Below are 18,039 nucleotides of genomic sequence, written 5' to 3' on the forward strand. Positions count from 1 at the left end.
AACTGACTGTGCCACCCAGGTGCCCTGCATGTTAATAAATTTGTTAATAGTTATTAATTGAAAATATTTCACTTAAGATAATATAAAAACATCAAAAGAAAACATCATGCAAGAGAAAAATCAAAAAGTATTTTTAGTACATACTTACATTGATGAACTTCCAAATCCCCTATAACTATTCTGTGGTTGAACTGAAATCTCAGGGTATCATTATTATTTACATATTTAAGGAGTCATTGGGTATTTAAGTCATAATTTCAAGCAACTATTTAAGTTCGTAGTTTGAAATATCATGCCGAACTTTTGACTGTAATGGTCCTATTGCATCCTACACTAGGTGTTTCATTGTAGGAAAGAAATGTGGGAAATGGGGTGAGCTGCTTTCTGAAGGGACAGTGTAGCTTTCAACGTCAGGAGGATGAAGCCCCACGTGGGTCAGGTCAGTCAGCAGTGAAGTGATCTTTCCCAACCCAGGGGCCAGAATCAGAATGAATCAGTTCTGGGAGTCTGTCTAAACCCACAGTATGAGGTTTAAAGAAGTGCCATGTTCTGAGGTGTTGACTGATGTTCTCTCAGAGGGGGAAGTTCCAAAGAGGTGGAACCAGGAGCCAGGAGTCGGGTGTTGGGTGGTCCTAGTCTTCCCGGTCAATGCCAATCGGGCCGCCTGTCAGCATCTGGCTCCGCGGACCAGCTACGTCCACTCCTTCCACTGCCTCACGCCGCATCCGCCGGTGGCAGCCCTGGGCACAGCGGGAATGCTCGTCCAGCCGTCCACAGACAAGGACCTGGCAGTGCAGAAACACTTCCTGGAAAGACCATAATGATAATTAACAAAAACAGCGATGACAGCTGCCACCTGTGGGGCCCTTTCCGGAAGCCGGACACTACACCAGATGTTTCATATATAGTGTCTCATTTCATCTAAACAGCAACCCTTTGAGGTAGATGTTGTCATCCCCATTTTACAGATGAGGAAACGGAGACTTAGGTTAGAGAACTTGCCCAGATTGACATTAGTAAATTAGTCAGGTGGGCAAACAGACTGAGTCACACAGGTGATCTAGCATAACTTCTGCCTTCGTACAGGGACAGGAGAGACCTTCGAGAAGGGAACACCTAATAACGTTAACATCCTCGCACTTCACATCACAGTCTGGGAAAAACATCGGTGCCCACACGCTTCTGTGTAAAATAACAAGTTCTTTGTCCAAGCGTCTTCCTCTAAGCTACCTGCCAAAGTACGCTGCCAGCTTGAGGAGGGAGACCAGGATTAGCCCTCCCGGTTAGTAGTTGTTCGAGAACAGTGATGTCGCAGGGAAGGACATGAATTCACTTAAATGTGGCGTAGAAAAGATTGTTGATCTCTTAAACTTCCCTTGGTTTAAATGTTTCAACAACTCTACTGAAAAAAACAAAAAATTTTCCACCTTAACAGACTATCTTTGCCTCTTATAACCTCTGATGTGTATTTTTAAAAAATGTAGCATATTCAATATGCATGTAAATTGGTATGACAAATGATTTTTCCTATCTCCTTTTTCTATATTTCTCATTTTAATAACTGCTTAATATTGCACTAGTTGACAAAGGGTAGCGATGTTTGGGGGCTTTTTCTCATTCTCTGTGTAACAATCAATGCTCTATAACATCCAACACATCTTGTTTTTCTTTTTGGTTGTTTGTTTTTGAGAAACTGTCAGAATTTTTAGACAAAAGAATCTGATGATTTTATGGTTATTACTACATATTACCAGACAACTTTCCAGAAACTATACCCATTTATACTGCCACTGTATGCTTCTCCCTATAACTCTGCAAGCATTGTGATTTATAATTTTTATAAATATAATATGTATAAAATAGTGTCTTATAATTGTTTTATTTTATTTATTTTTTTAAGATTGTATTTATCTGACAGAGAGAGACAGCCAGTGAGAGAGGGAACACAAGCAGGGGGAGTGGGAGAGGAAGAAGCAGGCTCCCAGCAGAGGAGCCTGATGTGGGGCTCGATCCCAGAACGCTGGGATCACGCCCTGAGCCGAAGGCAGACGGTTAACGACTGCGCCACCCAGGCGCCCCTATAATTGTTTTAGTTGGCATTTTAAGTACTGTTTTCACTGAACAATTCACTATTTGTCTTTTCTGTGAATTTTCTGCCCATATCCTTTGCCATATGACTACCACACAGGCTTTTTCAACCATACCTGCCCACAGCAGTTTAAAATTATTATCATATAGGGGTGCCTGAATGGCTCAGTCTGTTAGGCATCTGACCTTTGATCTCAGCTCAGGTCTTGATCTCAGGGTTGTGGGTTCGAGCCCCACGTTGGGCATAGAAATGACTTATATAAAATAAAACTTAAAATTTAAAAAAATAAAATTATGATCATACAGTATTTTCCTTGAACAAACAGTGGTTTTATTGGGAGGGAGGGAGATAATTGTGACATTCATGAAAGGTATGAAACTTCTAGATAGCCAATTCTGCCGTGTTTTTCATAGAGGTAATGCAGATCCTAACTGTAGGCTCACAGCGAATGTCAACTAACTGGCTCACCAAGAAACGAGGCTCAGGTCTGGGGCTGAGGTGGGAGGGCGGCGGGGGGGGCATGGTGTGGGTTACAAGGTAAAAGGTGTTCAGCTCACCTTGTGGTCTTTGCCCACAAACTTGAAGACAGGGACCTGGAAGTGCTTTGCTAGGTGGTCCCGGGACGTGTACTGCTTCACGGAGTCATCTGAAACACAGCTGAAAGCAGGACGGGAGAGCACGTAAGACTTGATCATTTCAACAGAGGTGGAAAAACAATCCGGTCCAATGTGTTTGGTCCAAAGAGACGCTGACTGGGTGGAGGAGGCTGGGCTGCACTCAAACTTTTTGAGAATGAAGGAAAAATGAAATTCCCTCCCTGCAAAGGCATCTTCAGCCCTGGTCATGAATACTGTCTGTCCCTTCTCTCATTCTCTGTACGCACAAACTGGGCACGAGGACCTCTCGATATGTCAATGTATGGAAGCATTAGCAACAGCAACCACATTTCTTTCAAAGATACCTTTTGAAATGAAGATCGCTCTGGAAGCCTGTATTTTCATCTGTAATACGTCACAGGAATTCTGCATTCACTACTTGATAATTGGTTTGAGAAGGCTTTATTTTAACTGGATGTCATAAACATGTATTGGACACCTAACACACACTAACCCCCAGAGGGGGTTCAAAGGTGAGCAAACCTCAATTTGCACATCACAGAGCTGCATACAGATTTAAGTTCCGGAGAGAATAACTGGTGCTACTGAGAAAGTTCAGGCACCTCCAAATTGCTGTACTTTCTCTTTTTCCAAATTTAATGCTAGGAAGTGGTTTGATAGGGTTTTTGGGTTTTCATCTCATGTCCACTTTTTAAAAGTGAAACGCCTAGGCTCACCCCAGAGTTAGCTGGGTAAAAGAAGTCTTATTGATTCCCAATTTTGAGACCAGGGTTTAGTATTTGATGAACATTTTCTCCTGATAGGCCAGGGATTACACTTGTATCATCTTTCCCACTCTGAATTTTAAAGGAACTTTAAAGTGTATTTTCCTTTTACTATCAGGTGGATACCTATTAGGTATCCTAATAGTTCTGGTCTACCAGGCCAGGAAAAAAAAAAAAAAAAAGTGGGGACCAGAAAGAAAAGTCTATGAAACTGGATCCTTTTCTTCACATGCTTTTAGACCACTTTCTAGTTCATTGCTAAGTGCTGTTTCAGTGCAGTTGAAAAAAATCCAGTAAAATTGTTTAAAAAGAAGGCACTGTGATTTATAATACCCCAGTACCGTATTCCCCTGAACTGAAGAGAATCTAAATATATAATGCGGTTTCTGTTATTTCTTGTATTTATGTACTCATTTTCATTTTCCTGAGGTTAAAGTTAATTTATACCATCTTTTGATTATGTTCTATAATAAACACCTATCGCATATCTAATCCACACAACATGCTCTGCTGGGAGCTGCAGAGGGTATAAAGATGAATAACTGGTCTGTGATGTCAAGGACCTTATAGTCTGTATCTAGGACACAAATAGTAACATGATATCAAAATGGCACTTTTCACCTAAGGGCCTCACCATTTTCAATTTATTTTTACCAAAAAATACCATTGTTTAGCTTTAAAAAGGGAAAATGAGGCAGGAAGAGTTGTTATAGGGTAATATATTACATATGGGACCCAGGACCAATCCTGGCTCTTGACTTGGTGTTTGCTAAGATTAGACCATGCTAATTCATCAACTCCAAGTTCATGTGTTAAAAGAAAGTAAGGATGGTATAGGATAATCCAAAATAATCGATTCCAAAATATTGTCCAATATTTCACTTTGGAATTCAATATGTTTCTTTTTCTGGAGATTCACTTTCTCATTCTACTTTGCTGAGGTTTGTATTAAGTTACTTTGCATTCTCCCAGCATACGCCAACTAAAACTGGAGCAAGGTGAATGAGCTGTGTTAAATACCAGGGGAAAATGGCCTGATTAAAATGTTAAGCTGAGGACAATGAATAATCAGACCATTTATAAATGTAAACACACTGTATTATATTTATTTTAGGACTCTGGACTTGCCTCAAAAGATTATTATAGTAAATGTTCATTCAATAGTTCACTTGACAACTATTTAATGACCCTTACTATAGGCTAGGCATTGAGGAAGAAAGAGAAGGAAGGAAAATTTCTAGCTCAGGCTGGAAGGAATCAAGGAAGGCTCATGGAGGAAAGAAATCCTGCTGAATCTTGAAGGAACAGTGAGACTTAGGCAGGAAGAAAAGGAGATTTCTGGGAGAGGAAACAGCAGGTGCGGCAAAGGAAGGCGTAAAAAACATAGAGTCTGAGAATTGCCCTTAGTTCCCTTTGCTGCGAGCAGAAACTGGAGAGGGCAGAGATCAGAGGGTGAGGCATGGTGAGCCAAGCTCAGTGCTGGATTTTATCTCGAGGAATTGTCTCACAGACACCATTCCAGTACTCTCCATTATTATGCCAGAGATGGGGCTATTTGCCTGTTTACTAAATAGACCTCTACTGCTGTGTTTTTGAATTCTTGCCTCTGGCTTTTAAGCATTTTAATTTCTCCTGCAGCTTTTTTTTTTTTTTTTTTTTTTAGCTATTTTGTATGTGCTAAGGGCTGGAAATTAAAAAGCATAGCTTCTTAGAACGGTCTAAAATAAAAAGCTTATAGTCCTTAACTGAGCATCTGAATAACAAATATATAAATAAACTTTACAAGCTTTACTGAGATGGTAGATTACATGTTTTTCCAGTGAGTTATGATTATACATGTATTTTTGCGAGAAGTAAATACAGGGGGAAGAAAAGACTCTTGGAATGAGAGAAATGTTCCCTATCTTGATTGTAGTGATGGCTTCATGAATGTATACATCAGAACTTACCAAACTGTAGACTTTCAATGTGTATACTCATTGTATGAGAATGGTATTCCAATGAAGCCGTTAAAAAAAAAAAAAAAAAGGAACCCGAATCTATTCCCCCCTAACAGTAAATCCATATCTTAATCTCCTTAGCATTAGGTATGTGAGTGAAAAAAAGAAATAAAAGATGACACTTCTACTTTTCACTTTAAAACTTTGTGGAGGTAATTTTAAGACGGCAAGAAATCCAAAGAACTACAGACCCCTATGAGACCTATTACTGGCCATCCAAAGCAGCTCAGAATGATACATTTTCCACCAGCTGGCAAATGGTGAAATTTACCAACCAAAGGAAATCAAGAGCCATCAAAGGTTTTCAGTAAGGATCTGACTGTATATACAGATATATATTTTTTCTAACTTTTAACATTTGTTTTCTTTTTGACTGGCTACCCAGGGACTCTTGGAGCTGAGATTTGAGAGTTGGAATGTAGGGGGCTGTCACAAGGCTGTTTTCACTGTCTAGGTGAAAGATAAGGGCAAGGATTAGGCCAGAGTAGAGCAGAGAGAGCAAGTCTGGGGGTACTGCTACTTCTACAAAAGCCTCTTGGTTGATCCCAGTGCACTTCAAGGTTGAACATCACTGCGCAAGAGATTGACAGCAGCAGGTGGAGGATGCCTGTGGTGAGAGATCCAGTAGATAAAAACTAAGTAGACATTTCAGAGTCCATGAGGCCAATTAGCAAAGGGCATGGCTCAGGTGGTGCTCCTATTAGACCACCTCCCTTTCACTGAGCTGCAGGTCCTGACCCTACCTGAGCTATGTCCGCCTGACACTGAGAACAAGGAAGAAACTGACAAGATTCTACGTGAGTCTGGGGTTTGTGTGTAATTTTCCCAGGATTGTAAACAATGGGTGTGACAACTGCTAGGCTTCCAATGGTCCCATGAGACACACACAGTTCTCAATCCAGGGATCCTTAGGAAATAAGGAAATCTCTTTTGTATAAAACAAGCAAACAAAAACCAAATTTTACTTGATCTTTTTTCTCCTAAAACCTTCCAAGTATTTCTTCCCTCTCCTTAACTACCAAGCTTCCTAAAAGAGGAGTCTACATTTGGTGCTTTTTCTTCCTTATCCCCTTGTACTTATCAGCCTCCCCCCACCGCCAACACTCATGCTCTACCCTCTCTTTGAGCAGGTTAATCAATCCTATGTTTCAAATAGAAACAAGGATGATTCTTGGTCCTTTATCTCTAGTCCTGACCTTGTTCCTGGGTCTGATACACATTTCCAACTGCCCACTGAACTTCTCTTCCCATGTATCCTGCGGGCATTTACAATTCAATAGTATTATTTGGAATTATCATATTCAATATTTTACCTCAAGTCTGCTTTTCTACTTATAGCCCTCCATCCGGGTTAATGGCATCTAGTCAGTCATCTGTGGTAGACCCCTTGGAATCATTCTCCACTCCCCGTTCCTTCACCAGTTTTTACCTCCCATGTCAATAAACGGTTTCTCAAACCAATTAAGAGCTCACAAAAGTGCCCTGTTGTTTTAGGAAATGACTGAGTATGCTTGTGCACTTAGAAATCGGATGTGAACTGGGGATAATAAATCGTGTAAGCAGAATAATTACCCATCCTGGATGAGGTAGTACTTCAAGATCTCGTCAATCTTGGAGGTGGGGGTGGCAAAGCAGCTCTCCACCAGGCTTTCTAAGCCATTCACGTGCACCACAGGCTCAATGCCAAAGTAGAGGGAGTCTCGAAGCTTGAGCGTGGGCAAAGCTTCCCGGTAAGGCTCTTCAAACTCATTGTCCTTGAAGATCTCCAGAGTGAATGGAAAGATCCCGTGACTGCGGCTCATGATTTCCAGTGGGGAATTTCGAAGGTGGGGAACATATCCTTCTGAAATGGTGTACAGGCGTGGAAACTCGCAGGTCACTGGGATCAGCACTTTGCTGGTTCGGATGATGATGTCCCCGCTGCTCCCTGGGGTCTGCTTGGGTAGACCTGTCACAAGGTTGCTCGCCACAATCTTGTCATTTACCACCTGAGCCAGGCCAGGGCCAGGAGAGGAAAAAGATTGTATGTCTATTTCTCCAGAGTTCCCCACCTCACCCTATCCCTCCCTCCCACCCCAGCCCCCACCGCATCCCACTCTTGACTGTAACATTCTCCACACTTCTATTTATATCCAAACAATTAGAGATTTGGTTGCTGAAGCCTGAAGCCTTTTAAAAAAATCTCTTCTCTTTTTAGCAAGATGTTCTGACTGTTAAGAGTTTTATATACTACTTCATGGTCAACCCACACGTTCCTTTGGAGTATTACTCATTAAACCTGAACTATGCAGAATCAGCAAATTCAAAGCTCTGGTATTTTAGGAAAGAATGGCTTCAGTATATTATTTTTTGTTCTGGAATCCTAGACGTGCTGGTCAGGCTGCGGCCTGACCTTGTGCTGAACTCATCCACAGGCAGAGAACTGCAGCTCCCGCATTTGTGCAGATGACTTTCAGCTCTTTATCTCCAGCCTCGTCTGTTCCCCTGGGTGCCAGCGACTCCAACCCACCCCAGGGCATTTCCACTCCATTATCCGCAGACACAACAAACACAATTTGCCTGAATTGGGACCCTTTTCTCCTGAGATATCACTCCCAGGTCTCACCCCAAGTCTAATTAGCTCTCTGGTTGTCTTTTCGTTGGATCCAATAAATCAGTGTTTGTTTAATCAAATGGTCGCAAGAACCTCTGCCCTGATCTCCTGGATCCAGGTCCTCTTTTTTTCTAACGGGCTCTACACTTCTGATCTCATCACGACAGCGCTTGCAACCTCACTCTGTGGGATCAAGCCCAAACGCCTCACCCTCGCACACAAGGCAGATCTTTGGAAGCACAGTCCTCCCCCACCTACTTTTCCAGTTTCCTTTTCCAATATGCATTCCTTGCCAGTCAGTCCGCACTGCCCGTTCCCTCAGCAGCAGCTTTAAGTATTGCCATCCCCGACACTGGCTCCCTTGTTTCCCATCCGAAATGGCCTTTCTTTTCCTCTCCGTCTGGATAAGCCTCATGCAGGCTTCCACCCCAGTTCAAGGTCCACTTGTGTTGACTGCTCCAGTGTTGTCCCTTTCTGGACTGTGACTGCACCTGTCCTCTGCATCCCTGTTTCTTGATTATATTGTGGGTGTGTTGTCATCCTAATCCTACCGTGTGTGCTCCCCAAGTTAGGCTCTTGTTGCATATATCCCTCAGGCTCCGGTGCACATTCCTACATGAAAGTACGAACCTTTTCCCTCTATCTGGTCCAACACCTGACCTCATCTGTTACCTCACACCTGAACCTTCATCTGTATCGGTTGCTTTCTTCAAGTAAAAGAATCGGTCAGAGGAGATGCAACCAGCCTCCCGGTGCTGGTGCTGATGCTGGTGCACTCGGGAAAATGTCTGCTCGTAGTGGAGAGAGAGGACTACCGAAGAACAGAAAGAGCAGAATTCTGCTCACCTCCCTGCGCTCACAGGGCCTGGACCACAGCAGACGTTCCATAATACATGCGTTAAATGAATGGCATATGAGTTTTTGCGCTGCATTCTTTCATGTGGAAAGATCTCATCTATGACAAGCTACGCCTCTGTCAACTACCTCCCCCATAACTGGTTTTTGGTCATCCCCCAAGTGTCCTTCAGGAAGAACCTACATCAACCACTGTGCCACAGGTCTTGAGGGAGAAGAGGATGTTGACATGGGTGCCATTGGACACTCCTCGGCAGGAGGTGTTGGTCAGGAAGAGCTCCAGACCGCCAACCAGGTCCCTGGGGATGCTCACTTCAATGGTATTCGACTTGCACAACACGGGGACTGTGACAGAAAGGCAGTACTGTTAGAACCGAGAAATGGGAATTGGGAGAAGGATAAGGAAGGCTTCTAGGAGAAATAATTTTACCCTCACACAACTTGAGCTTTTGTTCCATCCTCAAGGAGATCTAAGAGACTCAAAACAAGTCGGTGAATAAAACCAGGACTCCTAACTCCCCAGGTTGTGGTAAAAAAATGCTCCTCAAACGCACTGATCTCTGAATGAGGAAATACTGTTCAAGTTTTGACTCAACATTTATTTCAAAGTATGGATAGCATAGTTCCATATGAAACACCTGAAGGATTAACTTTTAGCACAACCACAATTTATTGGCAATACAGAAAACGTACTGCTTTACTGTAGGCTTAAATTACATAACAGCACTGCTTTGACTTTGCCATTAATTATGTCTCATAAAACAGAGGTAATAAAAACAATGTTAGTGTACTTGGGGAAAAGTTCCAAATTGTCCTTGCATTGTTCAGTAAACCATAAATGCTGACTATAAATTCCACTTTAACTTAATATGAAAAGGATTGCTTTTCTTCAGTGTTCCTGTGCTCACTTTTCCAGGTTCTACACGTACCGTGAAAGGAATATTTATGGGCACTGTCAGAAAAAATGTGAGGATATGTCATAACAATGACACAGTATAAAGAAATCAAAGGTAGGTGCTCATTAAATATTTGCTAGATGAATGAGTTAAGATTCGGGACATATTCCAGAAAATAGTTCTCAGAGGATTGTTGATTCTTATATTGTAATTGTAAGGAGAAAAATCAGTTCCTTAAGGCTTTCAGCTTAGTTTCACCACCCAATTATCTTAGAAAAGAGAGGAACTCCACCAATGTCTTAGACTTCAAACTTAATTATTAGTTATACTACTAATAATAGAAATTAGGGGGAAAAATTGCAAGTAAAAAGCAAAGGAAACCATATGATCCAGCAATCCCATTTCTGGGTATACATCCAAAAGAATTGAAAGTAGGATCTCAAAGAGATATCTGCACACCCATGTTCATAGCATTATTCCCAATATCTAAACCGCAGAAGTAACCCAAGTGCCTATCAATGGATGAGTGGCTGAAGAAAATGTGGTATATAAATACAATGGAATAGTATTCAGCCTTTTGAAGGAAGGAAATCTTGTCATACGCTATAACATGGATGAACCTGATGGATATCATGCTAAGTGAAATAAGTCAATCACAAAAACACAAATACCATATGACCCCATTTACATGAGGTGTCTAAAGTAGTCTACTTCATAGAAATAGAAAATAGAATAGTGGTTGCCAAGGCGTCGTGGGGAGGGAGGAATGGAGAATTATCGTTTCATGGATATAGAGTTTCAGTTTTACAAGATAAGAAAGTTCTGGAAATCTGTCGCATCACAATGTGAATATATGTAACGCTACCAAACATACATTTAAAGTTGGCTTAGATGGTCAATTTTCTGCTATATGTTTTTTTAACCACAATTTCTTAAAAAGCAAAGGAAAATTAACTTTTTGGTAATATTTTCTTAGAGAGCTTCTCTTTTGAACGATCCCAGAGGAAAGATGCAGGGATACACACTGCCGAAGGAGCTGGTGTTCGATAGATGAGAATTTTGACACACTACAGTGAGGAAGGCGGGGAGGCTTGTGGGGCGGGGTGGGGGAGCAGAGGTTGAGCCCATCCAGGTACTACCTTGGCACGTGTGGTTATCCTCAGACAGCACCAAGCCCCGGGGACATTCACACTGGTAGCCTTTCTCGGACCCGAGGCAAAGGTGGCTGCAGCCACCGTTGTTACTGTGACATCCTTCAATGTCTGCAATAAAACCAGAAGAAAAGGACATGATCTTGCAGGCCTCTTCCCCGAGGATTCTGGTTCTTGGGATGGCACTTGGCATCAGGGAATACACTCAACTCATCGCAGTATCACTGGGGCCTAACTCAGTCATGTAGGGAAACCTATGAAAAAATGTTTATTAAATGTGACAGCTACAAAGAGCAATCTTACAACATCCAAGTCTCTAACCTCTTCAGCTGGTCATTTTGTAGAATGTCCCTCAATCTGGATTTGTCGGTTTTTCTCACAGTTATGCTACAGTTTTGGGGAGGAATACCCAAAAGTCATTTCTTAATTGCTATAGCATTCAATGCACCCATTTTGAAATTTTATAGAGTATTACTGATATAAAGGGGACTGACAGAATACAAATGCAACTAGACTAATTAGATGGATCAGTTGGCTATTGCCAGTAGGTTGGATCGCCAGACCCTCTCCTCAAACCTGTAGTAATAATAACACCGGGATATGTGTCTTGGGCTGACGCACACTATAGAAATGAGGCCTAGACGGCACACTTGGTCTACTCCGCCAAACTCTTGGTGACATTCTTCTTTTGAGTCAGTTTTTCAGTTTCCTTTCAAAAAGTTTTGCATTTTTGGGGGGTACCTGGGTGGCTCACTCAGTTAAATGTCCAACTCTTGATCTCAGCTCCGGTCTGGATCTCAGGGTCATGAGTTCAAGCCCCGCCAAAAAAAAAATGTAAACAGTTTTGCATTTTCAAAAAGCAAACTCCACCAGATGGACAAGAAAAAAGGACTCAATTGAAAACTAAAGAAACTACCACCTGATTTCATAGTAGATAAAAATTAATGAACTTGTGGGCTCTAGACACTATCTTCTAGGTCAAGGGCCATCAAACTCTGGCCTGCTACATGTCCCTGTAAGTTTTCCTGGCACACAGCCACACCCATTCATTCACCTATTGTCTCTGAGGGTTTTCTCACTACACGGCAGATTTGAATAGTTTCAACAGATTCCATATGATACAGAAAGCCTAAAATATCTACTGTTTGGCCTACACAGAAAAAGTTTGCCGCCCCTGTTCTAGGGGTAAGATAAAGAAAGGGAATGCTTTCAAATCATCTCAGATGCTCAGGGACAGATGTAAACTGATTTCCAGTTATAGTCAGAATTCTCAGTTCAGTAATAGTAAAAAAAAAAAAAAGTTCTTTGGAACATCAGTAAATTAACTGGGGATGAATCCATTTTTGTTAAACATATAGAGAGTGTAAATTTACAGTGAATTAATCCTTGTAAAACTTAAGAAAGCTTAGGCTATTACCTGCTTATAAATCTGGATACTTAAAAATGATGAAAGTATTGCTATGGGTTTTTGAAACAGCTGAAAATGACATGTAACAATGTAGAAGACAGCATAAAAATATACTATAAAATGTTAAGATCAACATTAATGGGATTTTTTTTTTTCTAAAAGTGATCTTCCTGGGGCACCTGGGTGGCTCAGTCTGTTGAGCATCTGATTCTTGGTTTCAGCTCGGGTTGTGATCTCAGGGTCGTAAGATCAAGTCCCACAAAGGGCTCCACACTCAGTGGGAAGTCTGCTTGGGATTCTCTCTCTTGCTCTCCCTCTGTCCCTCCCCCTGCTCATGCATGTACTCTACAATAAATAAATAAATCTGAAAAATCAATCAACAAGAATTATCTTCCTTAAGTCATTTAATTTCTCTGGGTCTCAATTTCAATATTTGTAAAAGGAAGGGGTTGGAGTAAAAGTTCACTCAGGATATTTCCAGGTCTAAAACTGCAAAGCACAAAATAAGTTGAAATTCTAAGTTGACTTAAAGGATGTAAGTCTCTTATGAGGATATTCCAAAATGTTTGACTACATTTGGCAAGTGGGCTTGTGGGCCATTTTAGTTATCTTTTATTTATTCCTCCACATTTTCTTCTATGAACATTCATAATAAAACAAAACAACAAAAATTACTTAAAAATAAAAAGGTATTTTTTTATTTAAAAAAAAAGGTATAATTATTTTACAGACCAACCAAAGAAACAAATATGTTTGAACTATCAATAAAACTTAAAGGTTTCAGGGGCACCTGAGTGGCTCAGTCGGTTGAATGTCTGACTCTTGATTTTGGCTCAGGTCATGATTTCAAGGTTGAGAGATGGAGCCCTGCATGGGCTCCTCGCTTCGTAGGGACACTGCTTGAGATTTTCTCTCTCCCTCTGCCCCCCCCCACCCCATGCTCTCTGTCTCTCTCTCTCTAAAATAAACAAATAAATCTTTAAAAATAAGTAAGGGTTTCAATGAATTTAATGCTAAAGTATAACTCGTGTATAAATTTTATCTTCTGTTAAAATACTTTTCAATCATGATTATTAGGTTTTAAAATTATATGAGGATTAACAGTAATACTTCCAATGAAATGTTCATGAATAATTACAAATGTTCCTCTTGAAACATTTCATTAGTATTCAAATATGCAAAGATTATTACATAAAATAATTAGGATTTAAGAAAGATTCAGGACATTACCCTTATTCAATAAAATTTAAAGTACATTTAGTCTCATTATGAGGGACAATAGTTTAATATTCTGGCTAACGGTCCTTCAGTGAATAACGTAAACTTTGTTGCATGGAATAAGTTGTGGGAACTAGCCATAAGTTTTCCTTTTGGGGTCATATTTCATTATATTGAATATAACTAGAATAAAGTGAACTCTTATAAGCAGTATTATACTACAAATTCAATTAGCCTCAGGGACAAATCATATGTCCTCTGTAAATAATAATTAAGTCATTTATCTCTTTATATAATCTGCAAAGAGGTTTTTTTTTTTCCTTTTGGTCCCTCAACTCCCAACATCATGAGATTCAGACTTATTTAAGTAGAAATGATGACATTTTAGTTGTGATAATTTGCAAGGACAAATGTGTCTTACAGAAGGGACATTATCTAAATTTTATATCCTTGTTACAGTATACAATTTCAACTATTTCACATACATTACAAATTTTTTTTATTACTTAATCATATAAAATGTACCTAGCCTTCCTGCTATTAAAAATAGACAATGTGGGGCCCCTGGTGACTCAGTGGGTTGAGCACCTGACTTTTGGTTTCAGCTCAGGTTGTGATCTCAGGGTCCTGGGATCGATCCCCGTGTGGAGCTCCATGCTCAGTGCAGAGTCTGCCTGAGATTCTATTCCCCTCCCTCTTCCTCCCCCTCTGCTCCTCCCCCTGCTCATGCTCTCTTTCTCTCTAAAATAAATAAATAAATAAAATCTTAAAAAAAAAAAAAGGACGTTACTTATCTCCCCCACAGTATATCAATCTTCAATAAATGCAAAGCCTAGAGGGGGAATATAATGGCTTCATGTGAACCAGTTTCCCAAACTTCCAAGATGGTAAGACTCACCTAATGGAATTTGGTAAAAACACAAAGTTTAAGGCCCATCTCACCCCACTGAACAAAGTTTCCAGGAGAGAGTCCTGGGAAGGGCCAGGTGTGAAAGCACCCAGGTGATTCTTCTTAGTAGGAATGTTCGAGAACCACTGCTATAAACCATTTGTTATGCTACCGCCTCTATTATCTTGCTACTCCAGGGATGCTCCTTGATCTGCAGCAGAGATGTCGCCTAGAAGTTATTTAGAAATGCACTGTCCTTGCCTGAGCCCAGACTTACTGAATCAGCATCTGCATTTTAAAAAGATCCTAGATGATTTATGGGCACATTAAAGTTTGAGAAACACATAATACCCCATTTTTATTTCCCAAATTAAACTGTGGCTCTCGGGGCACCTGGCTGGCTCAGTCTGTAGATAGCCTGTGACTGCTGATCTCGGCGTTGTGAGTTCAAACAGCACATTGAAGGTAGAGTTTACTTAAAAAAAAAAAAAAAAAAAAAAAGTGGCTCTCTGCCTCTTGCAAATGCAACAACTCCCTCCTTTTAAATTTGAAAATAAAATCAACCCTGAATTCTGCCTGCAACATGACTGTCCTCGATGACGGTGAAGCCCTTTGGTCTTTTCTTTACACAGCCCAACCTTGACTCTCTTCTAACGCGGGACAGTTTCATGAACATCAGTCAAAGAGTAAGCCAATGGGTTAGTGTGGGCGCTTGATCTGAATCCCTTCTTGCCCATTCTCACCTTCACACGTCTTGCCATCACTTCTTAGCACGCGGCCAACGCCACACTCACAGCGATACGAATTTTTCAGGTTTACACAGATCTCACTGCAGCCACCATTGTTTTGCTCACATTCATTTTCATCTGTAGGAGAGAAACCACGCCCCTTACACACTGCTGAGCAACTCAACCTATCCCAAGCCCCTTAGCAGAATCTTCCCGTCTTTTCAGAGCCTGTTGATACATCAACTTCTTTGCTATGATCCTTATCATCACTTCCATCAACCTGATGTCCTCAACCAAGTAATTTGTCCACCCGCCCTCTGCGAGAGCAGAAGGCCCTTCTCGTTTGCCAATTAATTCCCTTTAAGAGCAAAACTGGGGAAATGGAGGTTTTTTTGTTACCTGGATTCACCTATTTTATTGTGTTGGTGAACATCACCTTCTACAGTGAGTGCCCGAAGATTTGCTGAATAAATACAGACTTACAAACCAAATGGTGTTTTAAATACATCAAAGGAACTTACATCATGGAAGTAAATGGCTGATAAAAAATTTGTGTGAGGCAGTCTTCTGTTATAACATGAACAACTGCCCTTGAAGTCTATCTTAAATATTGGACTGTTCCCACATTGTACTTAAACCATGATTGCTAATCTTTTTAAAAATATGATGAAGGATATGGACTCTTGCTATTAAAAAATGCATAGCTGGGAACAAATGTTGATCCCCTTCCTTCGAGAAAGAAAGGGAAGCTTGGGAACAAATGTATTAGGGTTGGGGTACTGGGGTTTAAACACCCATAGGGTGACAGAAGGCATGGTCTTGGGCCCAGGAGAGGAGATGACCTGCAACCGAAACCCTGCTTAAATCCACGACTCCAGAAAAGATATCCCTAGAATGAAAGGGGGAGTAGAACTTTGCCCCAAGGCCCACGGACGCAGTAAGCAAGCCCTCTCTGAGGCTCCAGGAGAGAGGAAATCCTTTATAAACAACAGAAACCCCAAGTCAGGCCTTGCCATGGTTGAAGTATGAACTTAACTCGAAGCTGAGGAATTGGTATAAAATGTGGCCTGGACCGATGAAGCTTCTGTGACACCTGACAGAAGCATTGGAAAAACCACTCCGTAGTCAGACCTCCACAAAGCAGGTGGTCAGCGTGGTTCCACAGAAACACAATTACAGCAGAAGGTGGTTTGCCACAAAACACGACACAGAAGGAAATGATCCACTTTGAGAATGACTTGGCAAGATAACAAATGGGCAGCTTTGAACTGGAGATAAGAGAATAATCCTGAAAAATCCATAATGCAAGGATTTTAAAAATTACTAAACAGATGAAAGAAAGGAGAGTAACCAAGATAAAAGAAGTGAGCAAAAAGACAAGGCAGAACTGAAACCAAACAGACATAGAACTTGTAGAAATGGAAACCACAGTGGGTAAGATCAGACTCTTAGTTTGAGCCACTACGGCCCGGAAAGTGGATGGTGACGGAGGTGCTGACAGCTCTCCTGCATGGGGCCACACGCTGTCCCGAGCCTGGGCGGTTTACCTCGAGACCAATGTGGTTTTTTTTTTTAATGTGAGCGAGTGATACACTTGTACTGATTTAAGCCATTGTCATTTGGGAGTTCATTGTCATTTACAGCCTTAGACACTCTGTGTCCCAGCCATTCCACTTTTATGGGTATGCTCTAGAGAAAATCTCACACTTGGAGTATCATTTTAATGTTAATTTTAAGAACAAAAACAATGCTCTATATTTTTATGGGTACATACACAAATAATAAAAGCATAAAAACAGGGACCAGAAGAATATACACTAACTTCAAAACAGTGATTACTCCTGGAGGGTGAAATAGGAAAATGAAAAAGGAGACGGAGTGAGATGGCTTTATTTGTATTTTCAAAATTTTATTAAAAAGACAAAGGAAGAAAAAAACTAACTATAGTTCAATCTGGGCACATGAGTTATATTATTTTATCATCCTGGCCAATAATCCTGTTGTATTATTTTCCTTTACTCCTCGCTGACTGAAAAAATTTATGGAATTTAAAATGAAGAATTAAAAGTAAGTTACATTTTTTTTTAAAATTAAGGAAAACTGACATATGTACATTATCACAAAATTTTGCCTTTAATTTAAGGGAATTCATGACGTCCCTGAAACTGACAGACAGGCCTCAGGCAGCAACCGGGGGTTCCCCCTGTGCACTGTTAGGCAATGATGTCCAAGATAAACTGTTAAGCAAGAGATGCGTATGGTATGCAACTTTGGTGTAAAAAAAGGGCAGTAAATAAACATATATATTTGCATTTTTTATATTTGCCTGAAGAAACCCTGAAAGCATACGTAAGAAAATAATATAAGAGATTACCTGAGATGGGGTTGGAGAAGGGAGAAATGGAACAAACGGAGGACAGAGAACTAGACATTTCATTGTATACCTTTCACACTGTTTAATTTGGGACCCAACTATCTTACCTAGTCAAAAGTTATATTAAAACAAAAGCTGAAGGGTGCCTGGGTGGCTCAGTCGGTTGAGTGTCCGACTCTTTTTTTTTTTTATTAATAATGATTTTTTATTATATTATGTTAGTCACCATACAGTACATCCCCAGTTTCCGATGTAAGGCTCGATGATTCATTAGTTGTGTATAACACCCAGTGCACCATGCAATATGTGCCCTCCTTACTACCCATCACCAGCCTATCCCATTCCCCCACCCCCCTCCCCTCTGTAGCCCTCAGTTTGTTTCTCATAGTCCATAGTCTCTCATGTTTCATTCCCCCTTCTGATTACCCCCCCTTTCTTTATCCCTTTCTTCCCCTAC

General features: G+C 40.8%; 1 protein-coding gene across 2 annotated transcripts in view; it reads right to left on the reverse strand.

The window, feature by feature from the left end:
- Nucleotides 1-120: 120 nt before the first annotated feature.
- The window catches only part of OIT3 (oncoprotein induced transcript 3), a 32,001-nt gene continuing 14,082 nt past the window's right edge, over nucleotides 121-18,039 (reverse strand). For both annotated transcript variants that reach the window (XM_040624534.1, XM_040624535.1), the window contains exons 4-9: nucleotides 15,224-15,346; nucleotides 10,954-11,076; nucleotides 9,103-9,263; nucleotides 7,043-7,458; nucleotides 2,647-2,746; nucleotides 121-806 (exon numbers count right to left, since the gene is read on the reverse strand). In XM_040624534.1, the coding sequence (XP_040480468.1) occupies nucleotides 633-806; nucleotides 2,647-2,746; nucleotides 7,043-7,458; nucleotides 9,103-9,263; nucleotides 10,954-11,076; nucleotides 15,224-15,346 (1,097 nt within the window). In that variant the 3' untranslated portion in view covers nucleotides 121-632. The remainder of the gene's footprint in view (nucleotides 807-2,646; nucleotides 2,747-7,042; nucleotides 7,459-9,102; nucleotides 9,264-10,953; nucleotides 11,077-15,223; nucleotides 15,347-18,039) is intronic.

This window comes from Ursus maritimus, unplaced genomic scaffold, assembly GCF_017311325.1.
Source record: "Ursus maritimus isolate PB19 unplaced genomic scaffold, ASM1731132v1 scaffold_7, whole genome shotgun sequence".
NCBI classification, from domain to species: Eukaryota; Metazoa; Chordata; class Mammalia; order Carnivora; family Ursidae; genus Ursus; species Ursus maritimus.